General features: G+C 46.5%; 1 protein-coding gene and 1 long non-coding RNA gene across 2 annotated transcripts in view; one reads left to right on the top strand and one right to left on the bottom strand.

The window, feature by feature from the left end:
* LDLRAD3 (low density lipoprotein receptor class A domain containing 3) overlaps nt 1-16,579 on the bottom strand; it is a 161,160-nt gene that overhangs the window by 115,460 nt on the left and 29,121 nt on the right. The window contains exon 2 of the mRNA XM_077777488.1: nt 5,997-6,122. Coding sequence (XP_077633614.1) covers nt 5,997-6,122 — 126 coding nt within the window. The remainder of the gene's footprint in view (nt 1-5,996; nt 6,123-16,579) is intronic.
* Nucleotides 967-4,461, top strand: LOC144242523 (uncharacterized). Its single transcript, XR_013338367.1, has 2 exons — nt 967-3,073; nt 3,877-4,461. It is a non-coding gene; the product is annotated as an uncharacterized LOC144242523 (long non-coding RNA).

Here is a 16,579-nt window from a genome sequence, read left to right as displayed (position 1 = left end):
ACTAGCCCTCATAGGATTTTATCTTTATATACTTCTTTATTATTCTTATTATTATAAATATTTAATATACTATTAAATATTACATATGTACACATATAGATACATCTTTATATATGAGTATGTTTTAAATAATAAACAGATTATCATTCTCACACTTCATTTTTTTCCCCATGCTCACACTTTAAAAAACTAACAAGATTGCCTTAACATCATCACATATACAACCACAATTCACATTTTCCCAGTTAATTCAATTTTGGGGGTTATTTTTTTTCAAATGTTTGTTTATTTAATTTGAGAGAGACTGATAGAACACAAGTGGGAGAGGAATGGAGACAGAGAGAGACAGAGAGAGAGAGAGAGAGAGAGAGAGAGAGAGAGAGAGAGAGAGAGAATCTCAAGCAGACTCCACGCTCTCAGAGCTGAACCCAATGCAGGGCTTAATCTCACAAACCATGAGATAATGACCTGACTTGAAATTAAGAGCCAGAGGCTCAACTGACTGAGCCATCCAGGTGCCCCTATTTTTTTTTTTAACAGTTGGTTTGTTGGAATCAGGATTGAAATGAGATCTGTATATTGCATTTGGCTGATTTGTCAGTCTTCTTCAGTCTGTAGGTTCCCTCTTCTCATTTTTCTTAAAATCTACTAATGGATGAAATGGAGTCCTGAAAAATCTGCCATATTCTGGATCTGGGATCTGACAGTGTGTCTCCCCATGGAGTCGCTAACACGGTCCCCTGTCCATGAATTTCCTATAAGCTAACAGTTAGTGTTACAGACCACATGTTGTGTCTCCCAGAGCTCATGTGTTGAAACCCTAACCCCTAATAAATGGGATGGTCTTGAAGGGGAGCCTTTGGTAGGAGATTAGGGTAAGATGAGGTCACAAAGGTGGCATTCTCATGATGGCATCAGGCCCCTTATGAGAGGAGGGGCCCAGGGATTTCTCTATGTGTGGGAAAGTCAAGTGAGAACATGAACAGGAGGAGGGTCCAGGCCAAGAACCCAGCCATGATCATACCCTGGATGGTGGACTTTCCAGGATTATGAGAAATAAGCTTCTGTTTAGTAAGTCACCCAGTCCATGGCCTTCTGTTACTGCAGCCCAAACTGACTACGGCAAATTCAGAGGCTCCATCGATGAGACTCAGGGTGGAAAGCAACATCTCACAGTGACGATGGTGTTCTTATTGGGTCGCATCAGAAGGCAAGTAACACCCAGTTGTCTCTTTCCCTGCGATGCTAAGACCGACTTGCGGGAGGGTCCCATTCCAGGTCAGAAGCAGTAATCACACCCACCCCGCCTCTGTCACTGCGTGCAGCTGCAATAAAAACCTGGCCAAATACATGGTGCAGCTATTTTTAGATTCTGGAAAGTAAATATGAGTAGACCAACTGGGAAGAGGACCGAAATTCCATCTATCACTGAAATTGTGGTAAGTTTACTATTCCCTCCTTCCCCTAGCAGCGTCCCAGGAAACCAGAAAGTATCAGAAAGACAGTGTTGGAGGGGGAGGAACGTGGAAAAGCAACCCTAGAGCATTATTTATGAACTTCTAGGCTGATCCCCGGTCTGCACGACCATGGATCTGGTCCTAATGAGCATACCCAGGACTTTGCGAACCAAACTCATAGACCACTGCCCAGGGCCCAGACACAGGAGGTGGCCAAGCACCGCACAGCCAAACAGCAGTGCAAAAACAGTTTGAAATCTATTACAACGGCAGTGCACAGAGTGCTGGTAGGAATCTGTGGCCTGCCCCAACAGGGTCATCTGCTTACTAAAACAAAAATATAAGCATTCTCTACAGGACTGACACAAAACCCAGAGGATCCTACATAATCATCAAAATATCCAGAATATAATCCATTGCCTTGCAAATAATCTGGAAAATCTCAATTCTCTCAGGAAAAGATCATCAACAGACATCGACGCCAAGACAAGACAGATGTTGGAATTATGTGACAAAGGCTTTAGAGCAGCTATTACAGAAAGACTCTAAAAAGCAATCACACAAACTCTCGAAACAAATGGAAAATAGAAAGTCTCAGCAAAGAACCCAGAAGGTATAAAGAAGAACCAAAGAGAAACTTTAGAACTGAAAAACAGTGACGAAAAAACGAAAGAGACACACTGTGTGGGCTCAGATTAGAGATGACAGAAAAGAAAGTAAACTTGACAAAAGACTGATAGAAATGATCTAACCTGAACAATGAAAGGAAAAAAGGTTGATTAGAAACTGAACAGAAAAAAAAACAAACAAACAAACAAACAAAAAGAAACTGAACAGAGCCTCAGGGGCCGGTGGGTCGATCAGAAAAGATCCAAAGTTGGTATCAGAATCCCAGAAGGAGAAGGTACAATACTTGAAAATGATTTGAAGAATGAATAGCTGAAAATGTACTGAGGATATCAAAAGACAAAAGCTTACCCATTCAAACAGAACCCTACACAGAATATACTCAAAGAAATCCACATAGCCAGCCACACACACACTGTAATCTAGCTGCTGAAAGCTAGGCTAGGAGAAAAAAAAATCTTCAAAGCGGCCAGAAAAATGATGCATTTTCTACGGGGAAACAATCTGAATGGCTGCAAATTTCTCATCGGAATCCACAGAAGTCAGAGGAAGAGGCACAACATTTTTTAAAGTGTTTAAAAACAGAGCTGTCAACCCAGAATTCCATATGCAGTAAAAATATCCTTCAGGAATGAAGGTGAAATCAAGACATTGTCAGATGCAGGAAAACTAAGAGAATGTGTTGCCAGCAGACCTGCTTTAAAAGAATCTCTAAAGGAAGCACTTCAGACAGAAGGGAAATGATACCAGAGGAGACCGGGAACACTAAGAACCAGAATGGCAAACCTCCGTGTAAATTTCTTAACAGACTGCTCGTCTCCTCTAAGTTCTTTCAAACGTATTTGAGAGTCTAAAGCAAAAATTAAAACACTGCCTCTTAGGGTTTTGAAGGTATGTACATGTACCATCTCAGATGACTGGAACATAAAGAGATCTACGGAGCGACAGGGTTTCTGCGTTCTACTTGAAGTGGTGCAATACTGACTCAGGTCTGTCTGAGAAAAGACTTAATGGCTAGTTTCAAGGGGTTTCAGCCTGATCCATGCCTTACAAAGCTCCCCATCAATTTTTCATCTCATGGTTTCAGGAACCATTGATGATCCACATCTTCATCAGGGTTACAAAACAGACACTTTAAGTCTCTCCTTTTCCCATTATAGTTCATTAAAAAAAAAAAAAAGAACCCTTTCCTATGTTGGCTATTTAATTACTCAGAAGCACAATGCATCTAGAAAAAGGAGGCTAAATCCTTGATTCTCTCCTTTCATTTACTATTTCAAAAACAGTGAATTAGAACCATTATTTTTAGATGGTAGATATGCCAGAGGAAAATGCTGGCTTAATCCCTAATGATCTCATTTGGAATGGATAGAATTCACTCATTTAGACAATTAAAGACCAATATCCAAACATTTAAATCATACAGGGTCTTTAATATGACAGGGAGTATGTAGAATGGCACAGTCATTTAGAATGTACCTACTATAATGTATCACACTTGCTTTTTATTGCCATTCAATTACTGTCTAGTATGTATATATGAATATATACACACACACATATGTACATATATACATACACATATATGTATATATACACACATATATGTGTGTGTATATATATATATATATATATATAAATTTCCCCTTAGATAAGATCCCCATAGACAGTAGGAAGAAGCTAAGATCAAGTTGAAACTTACTAAAGAACTTAATGAAAATAAAACAAGTATATCCTTAGACATCCTAAGCCAAAGGTGAAATGCTAGTAAATACAGTCTTCCTTTCAACAGCTCAAGTTTTAAGTCACTGTCGGCTTTCAAAATCAACGACGCCTGGCCAGCCACCACACGAATCACATTTCAGATACAACCTGGTCTAACTGTCACAACAACCCAGGAAGCAGGCTCTTGGCGCCCCCATTTCACGAGAAGAGGAAACCACCGTGCAAGGAGATTACGTAGCACAGCCAAGCCACGCCTCATTAGCGCAGATGGGAAACCTGGAGCCAGACTTCCCAGCTCCAGAGTCATTTTGCTCAATCAGGCCGCTACCCTTTTAGTGACCTGTATCCCGCTGCTAAGGGGTGGTTCTGCTACGCTACTCACCATTCAACAATCTAGCCATTATGTCATGTTTTTGCCATCTGAGATCCAGAAGATGAAAAAAGGCAACAGGAGAAGGCACACGGGAGAGTTACCGACTTCCTCCCTGGTGGGGGTGGCAATCATTGTTCCCTGGGGGGGCATAAATGGTCATCCTCCTCTTCCAGGGCTTAAAACAGAACCAACGGGGTAAAGGGAAGTTGACTTCTCAAAACAATCACTGAAGTCATTAAAGCTTTTGTTTTGAAATAAATTCGTCACATATATAACAAATACATTCATAACAATGACAATCCTAATGAGTAACATGTGTACATACATACATACACATACATAGATATACACAGGGAGAAAGAGAGAGGGAGAAAGGACGGGCACAAAAAAGCCCACATATTACGTGTGTTATTCTGGGCAAATTTCATTTTCCATTTTATATCTTCTGTATTTTGCAAGTTGCAAAGCCACTGCTGGGAGAGCCAGTACAGCACCAAGGCTGGGGAAGAGATGCCCGAAGGCCACTAAGGCTGACGCATGAAGTAGTTCTGGACACAGGGATGCTGCCCGGGGAGGGACTACGTGCATTCGGGCCATGGAGTATGAAGCTCAACATCAGGGCTGCCAAGAGGCAAGGTGGGGCAGACAGAACGAGAAGGGGGTGTGTCTGTCTGTGTGCTGATGCCCTGGAATATTATACAGCAAGGAAAAGGAATCAAGGCAGTCACAAGACAAGAAGAACTTTAGCTTTCTATAGTATTTGCGTATTTTTTTCAAAAATATATTCTTTTAAAAAATTTTAACATTTATTTATTTTTGGGAGAGAGACAGAGAGACAGCATGAGTGGGGGAGGGGCAGAGAGAGAGGGAGACAGAACCTGAAGCAGGCTCCTGGCTCTGAGCTGTCAGCACAGAGCCTGATGCAGGACTTGAACCCACAAACCACCAAATCATAACCTGCGCCGAAGTCAGATACCTAACTGACTGAGCCACCCAGGCGTCCTTCAAAAATATATTCTTATGACATAAAAAAAACCTTTTTTAAGAGAGGCAAACCATGAGAGATTCTTGAATACTGAGAAAAAACTGAGGGCTGATGGGGGTGGGGGGGGAGGGGGGTGATGGGCATGGAGGAGGGCACTTGTGGGGATGAGCACTGGGTGTTACATGGAAACCAACTTGACAATAAACTATCCGTAAAAAATAAAATAAAATAAAATAATTCAAAGTAGGAAGGAAAGCAGGCACATGAACATGGGTGCTGAGTACGAGAGTCAGAAGTGAGGAATCGGCTCTGACATTCAGGACCTGAGTGATGCTGGACAGGTTCACCGACGTCCCTACACCTCAGATCCCTTATTTGTTACCGAGGATCGCATGACGCACCTGCAGAGCTACAGTACTGAAGACAAAGTATGCCCGAGACCCAAGTGCCTAGTAGAGACCCCAATAAATGGCAGCTGAGCATTCACCCGTTTGCGCAAGAAAGAAGCGGTGAGGACCGGGACGCGGGGGCGGCGGGTGGGGGGGGGACGACGCGGTGAGGATGGGACGTGGGACACGGGGCGGTGAGGACAGGACATGGGGGACGGGGCGTAGGAACGGACACGGGGGACGGGGCGGTGAGGACGGGACGCGGGGGACGGGGCGTAGGAACGGACACGGGGGACGGGGCGGTGAGGACGGACACGGGGGATGGGATGTAGGAACGGACACGGGGGAAGACGCGGTGAGGACGGGGCGCGGGGGAAGACGCGGGGCTCTGGCCCATGAGAGGGAACAAGGCACGGCGGCCTGGGCGCCCCGGCACTTACTACAGTTCTCCTCATCGCTGCCGTCGGGACAGTCCTCAAAGCCATTGCACTGGAAGCGGCCAATGATGCAGTGGATGCCGCTGGCACAAGGGAAAAACGTCGGGCCGCACTTGGACTTCGCCTTGGCTACAGGAGGAAATGCAAGACAAACAGCAGGTCACTGGGAGGTGAAGCTTCCTGACCACCACAGGCCCATCCCTGCAACTGAGTGTGCAAATGAGTCCTTTCCCCAGTACCCTGAAGTCCCCAGAGGTTTCTTACCACCTCCACCCCCCTCCGATGCCCAGCCAGATTGGAAGCCCGCATGCGTCATCCTCCAGGAAGGGGGAGGCTGATCCTGCTGTGTTTACACACCCTTGCACCAACATTGCTCAACCAGTATGTGCTGGACAAAGGAATGAATGGGCAAGCAGGTGCGGTGATAGACGGAGCCTGCTCTAAGTGCTAAGGAACCATTCAAAATTCGTTCCCTGACTGTCAGAGTAACTGTCTGCATTTATTAAATGCTTCCCATACTAGACAGCATGGCCAGGGCTTTACACGGATGATGTCGTTTAATCCCCCCAGCTAGCACCAACGGCATGTGTGCAGAAGAGAATTACCACCGCAGGCCCAAGACGGCTACCCTTAAGTAAGGCTTGCTGACCTGCAAGGCTGGCCCTGGCCTGGCTGGTTTCGGGACCTGGGGTTTCGGGAGGGTTCACACCACTTTCTCGTGAGAATGGCTCACTGTACCCAGACTCTTTAGCCAAACAGTGCAGCTGATGCCGAACACCTGCTTTTCTTCCGGGAGTCTGGGATTTTGGTACACGCCGGACAGACAGCGCCTGCATACCTAGCCCCCAGGAAAGACCCCGGGCACCGAGTCTGTAATGAGCTTCCCCAGTGGAAAACATCTCACACGTGTTGTCACAACTGGTTGCTGGGGAGCTAAGTGCACCCTGTGTGACTCCACAGGGAGAGGACTGGAGGCTTGAACTTGGTTTCCCCTGGACTTCACTCTATTTGCTTCTTTCCTTTGCTGCTTTTGCTCAGTGTCCTTCCGCTATGATAAATCGTATGACTGTATGCTGAGCTCACTGAATCTTCCCAGCAAATTACTGAGCCTGGGGACAATCTTGGGGGCGCGGACAAAGATGGGTATGGCTCTTATCCCGTTTTGGAGGTGTGCTTTGGGCACAGCTGGAAAATCTGACCCTGGGATGAGCCCTCCGGCACTCAGATTCCAGAAGCCAAGCTCTCAACCAACTCAGCCGTGCTGCCTCTCTGCCAGTCTGTCACTTCTCCTAGTAGAAGCCAGACTCCTGCTCGGAGAAATCCTTCTTCCACTCCTGCTGTACAAACAGTTTTAACGGAAACTGCTGTAACTCGGGCTTGATTGAGTGTCCCGCTAACCAAACAGCCCTGTGGGGTAATGTACTTTCCCGTTAATGGTGCCGGCTGCTCCGGCTCATGATTACGAGGTGTAAGATCGCATCTATTGCCACATCCCAGGTAGCTGGCTCCGGCTAGCATCCCTCCCATCTCCTGCCCTCGAGGCAGACCCAGGGTCCTCAGGAAGGAAGGGCCATTTCTTGGGAACAAACAGGCAGTAAATTACCTTCCTGTTCCCACCATCAGTAGCATGCCCACTTTTGCGGCACAATCCACAATCAACAGGGTTTTAAAGGCCTGAGACGTGCCTCGGTTTTAAAAACCCACACTACTCTGTTTCAACCGGGAACTTCTGCAATGGGGCTGGCGTGCTCTTCAAAAGCACAAACTTGGGAGATGGCATCCTGGATTCGAATCGTGGCTCTACTGTCTATGAACTCGGGCAAGTTTCTAAATATTACTGAGCCCCAGCTTCTTCATCAGTAAGTTGGAGGTAACATCTACCTCACAGGGCCTAGGAAGGGTTCGATGAGATCATCTATATAAAATGCTTAGCACATACCATGGTATGGTAGGTGCTCATTAATGGTAATGCTTCTTCTATTATTCATCTTTAATTATAGAATTTTAAAACTACTTGGGCTCCTAATTTTTTTTTTCAGATTACCAAAGTTAAGAAAGCTCATTATGGAAGATCTCTATGAATTGGTACGAAATGATCTCCAGCACACACTGTTAAGTGGGGGGGGGGAAGCAAATTGCAAAAGAGTATCTACAGTATTTTAATTATCTTACAGCAAAAGAAAGGGATATAAGAAAATGTACCTGGAGTGGCTCACCTGTGCATAAGAGACACAGGAAGGACACCCCAGAAACTGGAGACTGCTTACCCGGGGGCGGGGTGGGAAAGGGCTGGAACGAGGCAGCCAAGATGAGAAGGGTCACATTTCTTGGAGTCTGTATGGCTCTGAGTCTTAGAACCCTAATGTCTCAGGTGACTGCGTGGCTCAGTTGGTTAAGTGTCCGATTCTTGATTTCGGCTCAGGTCACGATCTCACGGCTCATGAGAGCAGGCCTCACATTGGGCTCTGCATTGACAGCGCGGAGCCTGCTTGGGATTCTCTGTCTCTCTCTCTGCCTCTCCCTTGCTCTCTTTTTCTTTCTCTTTCAAAAATAAATAAACATTAAAAAAAAAAAACCCTACTATTCACATAGCCAAACAGTAAACAGTTAAAATCATCCACATGTGTTTATGTAGGGGAGGTTCAGAATGGGACAGAAACAGTGAAGTGAATGCACCTAGATGACAGATGAGTAAGCCCACCACACCAAAGGGTGTGGGGAAGAGCTGAACCCCCCAATTCAGCACACTGTTATTTTGACTGGATTCTATAAGGCTAAGAAAAAGAGAATTATACACAAATATGGCATTCTACTTTTATCTGTCACCGGAGTATGGATTACCCGTTCTGAAACTACCTTTGTGTGTACTCGGATTGAACAAATAAGTAAATATACTGCAGATAATAACAGCGAGGCTTCTCACTCTCAGAGGAAGAAGTTACAAATAAGGAAAGTGGAAAGGCTAAATGATCCCTGAGGCTTTGGACTGGAAGAAAAGGCATCAGTATGAACTCAAGGTTTGTAAAGACAAAGAGAGAGAAAGACAGACAGATAAGAGAGAGAAAAGAGAACTACTGACCTGTGTATGTGCATGGGTCAGTGTACATAATTTATTTCCTAGTTCCATCTGCCAAGAAAGACACTCTAGTAGCAAATGACCACACGGGGCGCCTGGGTGGCTCAGTCAGTTAAGCAAATGACCACACCCAGCACCAGACCCTGATTCCTAAATACCATTACCCAATAAAGGGAACCAGGGCTCCTTGGAGAAGCATTTAGTTCCAGCAGGAATTTCAAGATGAACTTGAAGCATCATGTATTATCAGAAAGTCAGGAAGTACTCAAAACATGATGAAGACACGTCAGAAGGACACAGGGGTCAACCTGAAGGAGCTGCCCAATGGCTAAAGCTACAACACTCTGAGCAACAAAATAATGACAGTACGGGACTGTAACCTATACAATAAATATCTGTGAGTCCATACTGGTATCATACATCATTGGATAAATGGGTAAATGGGGAAGGAGGAAAGATTCTCCTTATAGAAGAATTCCAATTATTAAATGTGAAGGGGATGTAGGAAACAGAAAGTCACCATTTTAGCAAAGACCAGAGTATCAACTGTTCCAGGCAGGACCCAACAATGGATGCTCAAATTAAGAGGCTGAGTTGGCCTTGACCTGGTCGCGCTTTCAGGGATCAGGGAAGAAAGGTTGTTTACAGGCTTTGACCTCTGAGAGATGTTCACTTGTAAACCTCTATTCAGAATATCACTGCCCTCCCAGCAGCTTAGAAAAGCCTAAAGCCCCCATCAGAGCATCAGGCAGCTCTAGACACGTCTCTAATTCACACCCGCACCCACTCTCCCTGCCCGGTTTCATGGGCTTCCTGGCTCCCAGGGGAGCTTCCTGGCACCGTCCTACCCCAGGGGGTGCACCCTGCCCCCCCCCCACCTGCACTGCCTTTCTCCAGGGTAGCGTGGCCCTCCATTCATTTAGGTATCTTGAACCACTCTACTGTCTACCCAGAAACTCTGACTCGCACCCTCCATCTCTCTAGCCCTCACTCTGTTTCTCTTTCTTCTCCTCCTAGGAAAGGATGTCACCAGCTTTGTGCTGTGCTGTGCTGCTGATGAACATACACTCATTCGAGTACTTTCATTCACCACTTCTGACAGAGCTGTGCTATACAGCGCCGACACCAGGTAATACATGCTTGCCAAATACACAAATGAGCCTGTAAAACAATGAGTGGGATTGGGTAATGACGGCAAACTGGCTGAATGTTTACTGTGGGCTAAGCACGATGCTCTAGGTTTTACAAATATCAACCTCATTTACTCCTCACAGAAACCCATTTCACAGATAGGAAAACTAAGGTCCGGAAGTGAGGGAGCTTTACCACTGCTAATGAACAGAGTCCAGGCTCAAACCTTGCCCTTGATTCATCTGCTCTTCTGCCTCTTCAGAGATTTCTAAGCTCCAGTCCAGCTCCAAAGGACTGGACTTGAGACAAAGAAAAAGAATATGAATAATTATAAATGAATTAGCTACCGTTCAATTAACCAGCTCTTGGGCCCTGCCCCTGACCCCTTTTCGAGAGTTACTGAGGAGACCCGATGCTCAGCTGCGGTCTGTGTCAGGGAGCCCGTCCTGTTACGATTTACATCTGCACCACCGGACGCCTGCTACGGCAACCGGCGAGGCGCAGGACAGGCGGCCAGCCAAGCACCTGGCTGAGGCGCAGAGAGAAGCCAGCCGCTGACAGCAGCTGTCCGCCCCTCCTGACCTGAACAACCCGCCGGCAGGCTAGAGGGGGTAGTGCTGGACCAAGTCTTGACTGTCCACCCCTGACCCCATTTCCACGATGGGGAGGCTTCAACATGAAACTCAGCAGCCCCGGGCAGAAGGCGGAAGCCTGACCTGTCTCAAATCGGCCTGACAAAGGGGGACAGGATGACTCCACGCCACTAAATACCCAAGTTCACGGTTTTTCGAGGACTTGCCCCATGAACTTTCCAAGGTGGCGGCTTTCACCAGCCGTGGGACCCGACCCAGGGCTCTCCTGGAGGCTGGTTTATTTCCTGATCTGTGTCCTCTCCCTCCTTAGAGCCGAGCTGTCACAGTTCTGATTTCCACGAGTCAATAAAATAAAAAAATGTTTTTAAATGAGATGGGCATGGGTCAAGGACAGGAATGCCTGCCAACTTTTTAATTTTACCAGCAAGGACATAAACCTGCAAGACTCTCTACTCACTACCATCCTAAGCGAAACTGCTTTTGCCTCCCAAATGCGGGACAAACCAAGTCCTCGGCCCATCACTGGGGGATGACGTCAGAACCAGGGGGGGACCGGGAGACATCTGGTGTGGTCAGGATGGGCGGCCCTCCCAGCAAAGACCTGACCTTGATCCGCACAACATCTGGAGCTGGTGGCTCACACAGCTTCGGTCAGTAACGAATTCTCACTTTCAACAGGGGAGAAAACGGAGGCCTCAGGACAGGCCATTGGAGGCGCCCCAAAGTCACACAGCTAATTAGAATCTGACTGCTCTAGAATCCAGTTCTCAGTCCCCAAGTCTAGCCTCTTTCAACTACAATGAGCTTCAGGCAGGGTGCTACAGGGCCAAGCCCTCAAACCCCACACCAGGCATCGCATTTGGGAGAGCTCCCATGAGACTGAAAGCCCCTCTTCCACGTGGCCGGAACTTTCCAAGCCTTGGAGAGAGATGCTCTGCACAAGGCATCAGGCCTGTGGCTCCCGTCGGCAGGGAAAGGGCTCAGGGCCGCTGCCCACTGGCCCTGGAGGACACCGGGGCTGCAGCTCGGACCTGCGGTCTAAGGCGCCTGGCCCCGACCCTCCCGGAGTGGGAATCCCACAGAAGAGTCACCCAGGAGCTGCGACGCCAGAGCCTCCCTATGCAGCCACCACCGCCAGGAAAGCAGCTCATCAGGCCTACAGCCTCTCTCAGGCTTGGCAACAGCTCCAGCCACGAACACGAAAGCTTGGGGTCTCTCTTCTGACACATCTGTCACTGGCCAAATGAACAACAGCTGCTACCTCCGGCCCCCTGCCTGCTTCCAATTCCTCTCCAGGATCCTGCCAGTGTGTCCCTGTGACAGCCCGAGGAACCAGAAGCAGGAGCCATAAGCTCTTCTGGAAAATTACCATCCTCATGACACAGCTCGCTGTGAACAATTCAAACTACAGAGCAATGTACAAAGGCAAAAAATAAGAATTGCCCCCAAACTGCTGTCGCCCAGGGAAAGCCACTGGTGGCCATTTCCGCAAACTTGCTCCTGAAGTGCGGTCTCAAAAACTATTGTGTACAAATGGATCGCCTTAGGACCTTATTAAAATGCAGCGGGTCTGGAATGGAGCCTAGGATTCTGTATTCCTAATGCTCCCAGGTGATGTCGATGCTTTGGGTTCCAAGCACTTCACTTCCAAGGACCCCTGTTTTGTTCGCTGTTCTATCTGCGATGCCCAGGAAAGTACCTAGCGCACCAGTTACTCAACAATTACTGAATCAATACACAGAAATCTGAGCATACAGTTTCACTTAAATGCACCCATAAAATACTATGTTATTCTAAACTTACTTTTGCCACCTACCAAAACATTGACGTCATTTCATGTCGATAACGAAAGGTGCCCACAATCACTTTTAATGGCCAAAGGTAATTTCACTGCATCTCTGTACCCTTAAGTCTGACTGCTGATGGATATTTGGGGTGTTTTCAATAGACAACGCACATACAGATGCAAATATTATTTTCGCAGCTTGCACGGTATCTCTTCAAGGTATAACCAGTAGGTCAAAGGCTATGCATATTTCACATTCTGGCATCCTTTTGATCACGGACAGCCTCCTCCCAGAGGACTTGGTACTGTCTTCTGGCCACAGATGGCTACAGGAAAAGCCTCCAGCCCAGGACCGTGCAGCTGAGATAGGCTGACTCTCCCCGGCTGGCTGTGATGTTCCTCGAAGCACACAGGTTGCGAACACCCCGCAGTTCCCTCTGTGTTTATATTAAGCAGGCCCTTCCCTGCTGCTGGTGCTCCATTATTCTCCATTCGTCTCTGTCTCTCTGAATTTTAACATCTGTGTATTTCATTACCTTGCAGAGTAGGGGACATTCCTACCTAGTCAAGGAAACCATGACTCCTTTTATCTTTTAAAACTTGCACCGGGTGCAGAGCATCAATCTTTGCTGGCAATGGTTTCCCTGGATTACACCAATCACAGGCTAATGCAAAGTGTCCCTCCTTTCAGGAGATGCTCCTTGGGCTAACTTTCCTAGACTGCACTGTCCCCTCTGAGGGCCCAACAAAGGGCAAGCTCTCCCTCCTTGGCAGTATTTCTGCAGAACATCGTGTCCCGTAAGGCAGTGTTTAACAAAGAAAGGGGTCAGTGATCCGGAGAGGGGTGCTGGGAAAATGCAAATTCCCAGGCCTCTCCCCAAGGGCGGTCTGCATTTGTATTAAGCACAGAGGATTCCAACAGACACTCATGCAAACGCCCCACTGGACAGACTCTACCTATGTCCTACGTCCCAAGGATAAATGACCTCCTCAGTCCTTTCTTCCTGATGTTGCCACTGCACAGACCAGCAGCCACTCCAGGAATTTCGGCACAGGGCCACTGTGGGGCCTCGTCCGGCCACCACCCTGGTAAAGTCTAGCACTCGCATCCCAGAGAGCATAGTGATCATGAAAAGAGTACCCACAAGAAAACCATGGGACTCTTTACTATCCTTCTCCATTTCAACAGGTTCTCTCTTCCTCCGTGTTCATGTGCAAGACACAAAATAACGCAGCTTTACATGTAAAAGCTCTGGGCTCATACTCAAATGGCTGCTGTCCTAGCAAAAAGGCCCTTTTAGAACTTTAAACCCCCCTAACAAGTTCTGTCCACTCTTTAAGGATTTACACTTTACCTGTGCATAATACAAAATAGCGATAAAGGGACCAAAACATGTTTAATGCCCCCTCTTGGCAAATAAAATATTCCTGAGCATCCTGCTATCCGTCAGGCACTGGGTCAGTTCTGCGGTGACCCAACAGAACTCCCTAACTGAGAGAGAGGAAGGACAAAGACAAGTCAATAGGCCTCTGCATGCAGTGCCATGAGTGCCCTGAAGGGGGAGCTACAGGCCACCCAATCTCAGAACGAGGCAGAGGCTGGCGTCTGAAAAGGCTTCAGCAAAGACTTCACACAGGGCTAAGGTAGAAGTGAATGCAATGTTTAGACGGGCTGAGGCCTTACTCACTCAGTTATTCAGTCCCCTAACATGAATTCACAAACTCCGTGTCATACCCACACAGAGTGAGGATACACTGGAGACAGCTCGGCCGCAGATAAAAGTTTAGTGCCGGTGAGACTGTTCCAAGAAGGAGGAACAGCATGTGCAAAGGCCTAGAGGCAGAAACAACGTGGTACTGGGAGACTGAAAGGGGGTCAACGCAAGCTTCCTTCTCAGGTCAGGAGAAAGTGCCCGGTATGTTTTAATTAAAAAGAATTAAAACCCTATTTCTCATAAGAAAGGTGCCACAAGCCAGTTGCAATTCAGTTCACACTAAAAATGTGAGAATTATCTACACCAAAGTATGAGTCAGAAAAAAAGTCAGATTATAAAATTCATGTAATTTGGATCGACATGCACACCGCACCCCCCCACAGAGTGAATACCCACGTGCGGCCACCGCTGGCAAAAAACTTCTCAGAAAGTAATGGACCTAAAATTGCTGCTATATTCAGTCCCCTGGTTCATTTTGTAAAATGTCAAACTGTGGTTCCTTTGAAAAGTCAAACATGACTTCATGGTTGGAAGCAAGAAAGCGAAAAGAGCCTTATAAAAAGTAACAAGCTTTTTAAAAAACAATATGCCTGGATTCTCTAAGAAGACTAGGAAAAGAGAAAAAAATAACAGGTGCTTCATGGTGGTCCTGGTGCAGAGGACACACACCCCAGAAAGCCAAGTCCATGCCTGGAATTCAAGTTTGCACATCCATTATTACCTGAACAAAAACAGAACAAAACAAAAAACCACCACCACCACCACCACCAAAGGCGCTCTGCCTGTCACAGCAGTGAACGCCACATGACCACTGGAGTGGACTCCACGTCTACTGATCAGATATCGCCATGTGTTATTCCTTCCTAAAATACCATACTGGTTGCTTCAGAGATAGACACCAGGAAGTAGACAGAGCAAAAGACCACCTGCTCGCTGGAACATAAATACAGAAAGAAGGTATCGAACTGCAACAGCCTCAACAGAAGATTGTCAGAAAATTCTTTCTAAGTATCTCTTTCAAAAGAATAGGAGAGTATGACGCTTTGGGGCTAAGAAGTCAGAAGGGCTTAGGGTTCCGAAGCTTCTGGGCTTCTATCTCCGTTCTGCCACGTAATCGCCGAGACCATGGACAAGTCACTTAACCTCCAGTGGCCTCACTGGCCTCATCTGTAAAAGGGACATAAAAATAGCACAGACCTCATGAGTTGCTGAAAAATAATATGAGATTTTGCAGGTAGAAAAAACACCATAATGGCTTGATATCTAATAGGGATGTAATCATGTCTTCTCCTCCCTAACATCGTCCATGGGTCTACAATCTGCTCTTCTTCCCATATATGGATGGCCCTGAGAAAAATGAGATGGAAACTGATGTAACAGTCTAAATTGTAGTTTAGACTCATTGCATTAATGTTAATTCTCAGACTCTCTATGCCACACTTTGGACCAAGTGGGGTTGTTGCAAAGAGAATCAAACATTCAAATAGAACTTCTAGGAGAAAAGTGCCCCTAGCTAAGGCCAAGAAGAAGTGGGGGGGGGGGGGGAAGGAGAAGAAAAAAATAAAGGACAATAAACAGCTCATTGCAATGAGATATGGTAAGTGCTATATAAGATGTATAAGCGTCGGTCTTTCAACACTGTACTATAGTAGGGTTAGAGGCCAGCCTGTCAGGGTCCAAATACTGAGTCCACCATTTAATGGACACATGACTTATGGCAACTCATTTCACCTCTCTGTGCCTCCATTTCTTCATCAGGAAATGGCGACATTAACAGTACCTACCTCACTGGGTTGCTGTGGGGATTAAATGACACAATACATTTAATTCCTTCGCCTTTTTCTGGAACACAGTATTAGCTATGATGGTTAATAACCATATTAGCTATTGTTACATATATTACATATTAGCCATTATTATTTAGCATTACACTACACTAGTATTCTATATAGTACTAGAGTATTATATCGTATAATTACACAGCATTAGCTATTATTATTACTACTATTTATGACTATTATCTTCAAACACTTTCTGCCCCATCCTGGAGGACCCCAGGAGCACAGCACAAACGATGGGGAGTCAGTCTAGGAGATTAGTAGGGATGTGTCAGTGGAAAGGGAGAGGGAAGGGCTTACAGGCAAAATGAATGACATGCATAAAAGCTGACTTGTGGCAGGGCTGTGGCAGGGCTGTGGCAAGGCAAGCCCATCTATACAGAGATCTGGGAGAGTTTAGGGCATGTGGAACCCAGATGTAGCAGGAGACGATGGTGGCAGAGGCAG

The sequence above is a fragment of the Crocuta crocuta genome, unplaced genomic scaffold (assembly GCF_008692635.1).
Source record: "Crocuta crocuta isolate KB4526 unplaced genomic scaffold, BGI_CrCroc_1.0 scaffold384, whole genome shotgun sequence".
NCBI classification, from domain to species: Eukaryota; Metazoa; Chordata; class Mammalia; order Carnivora; family Hyaenidae; genus Crocuta; species Crocuta crocuta.
This window is presented reverse-complemented; position numbering and strand designations above follow the sequence as displayed.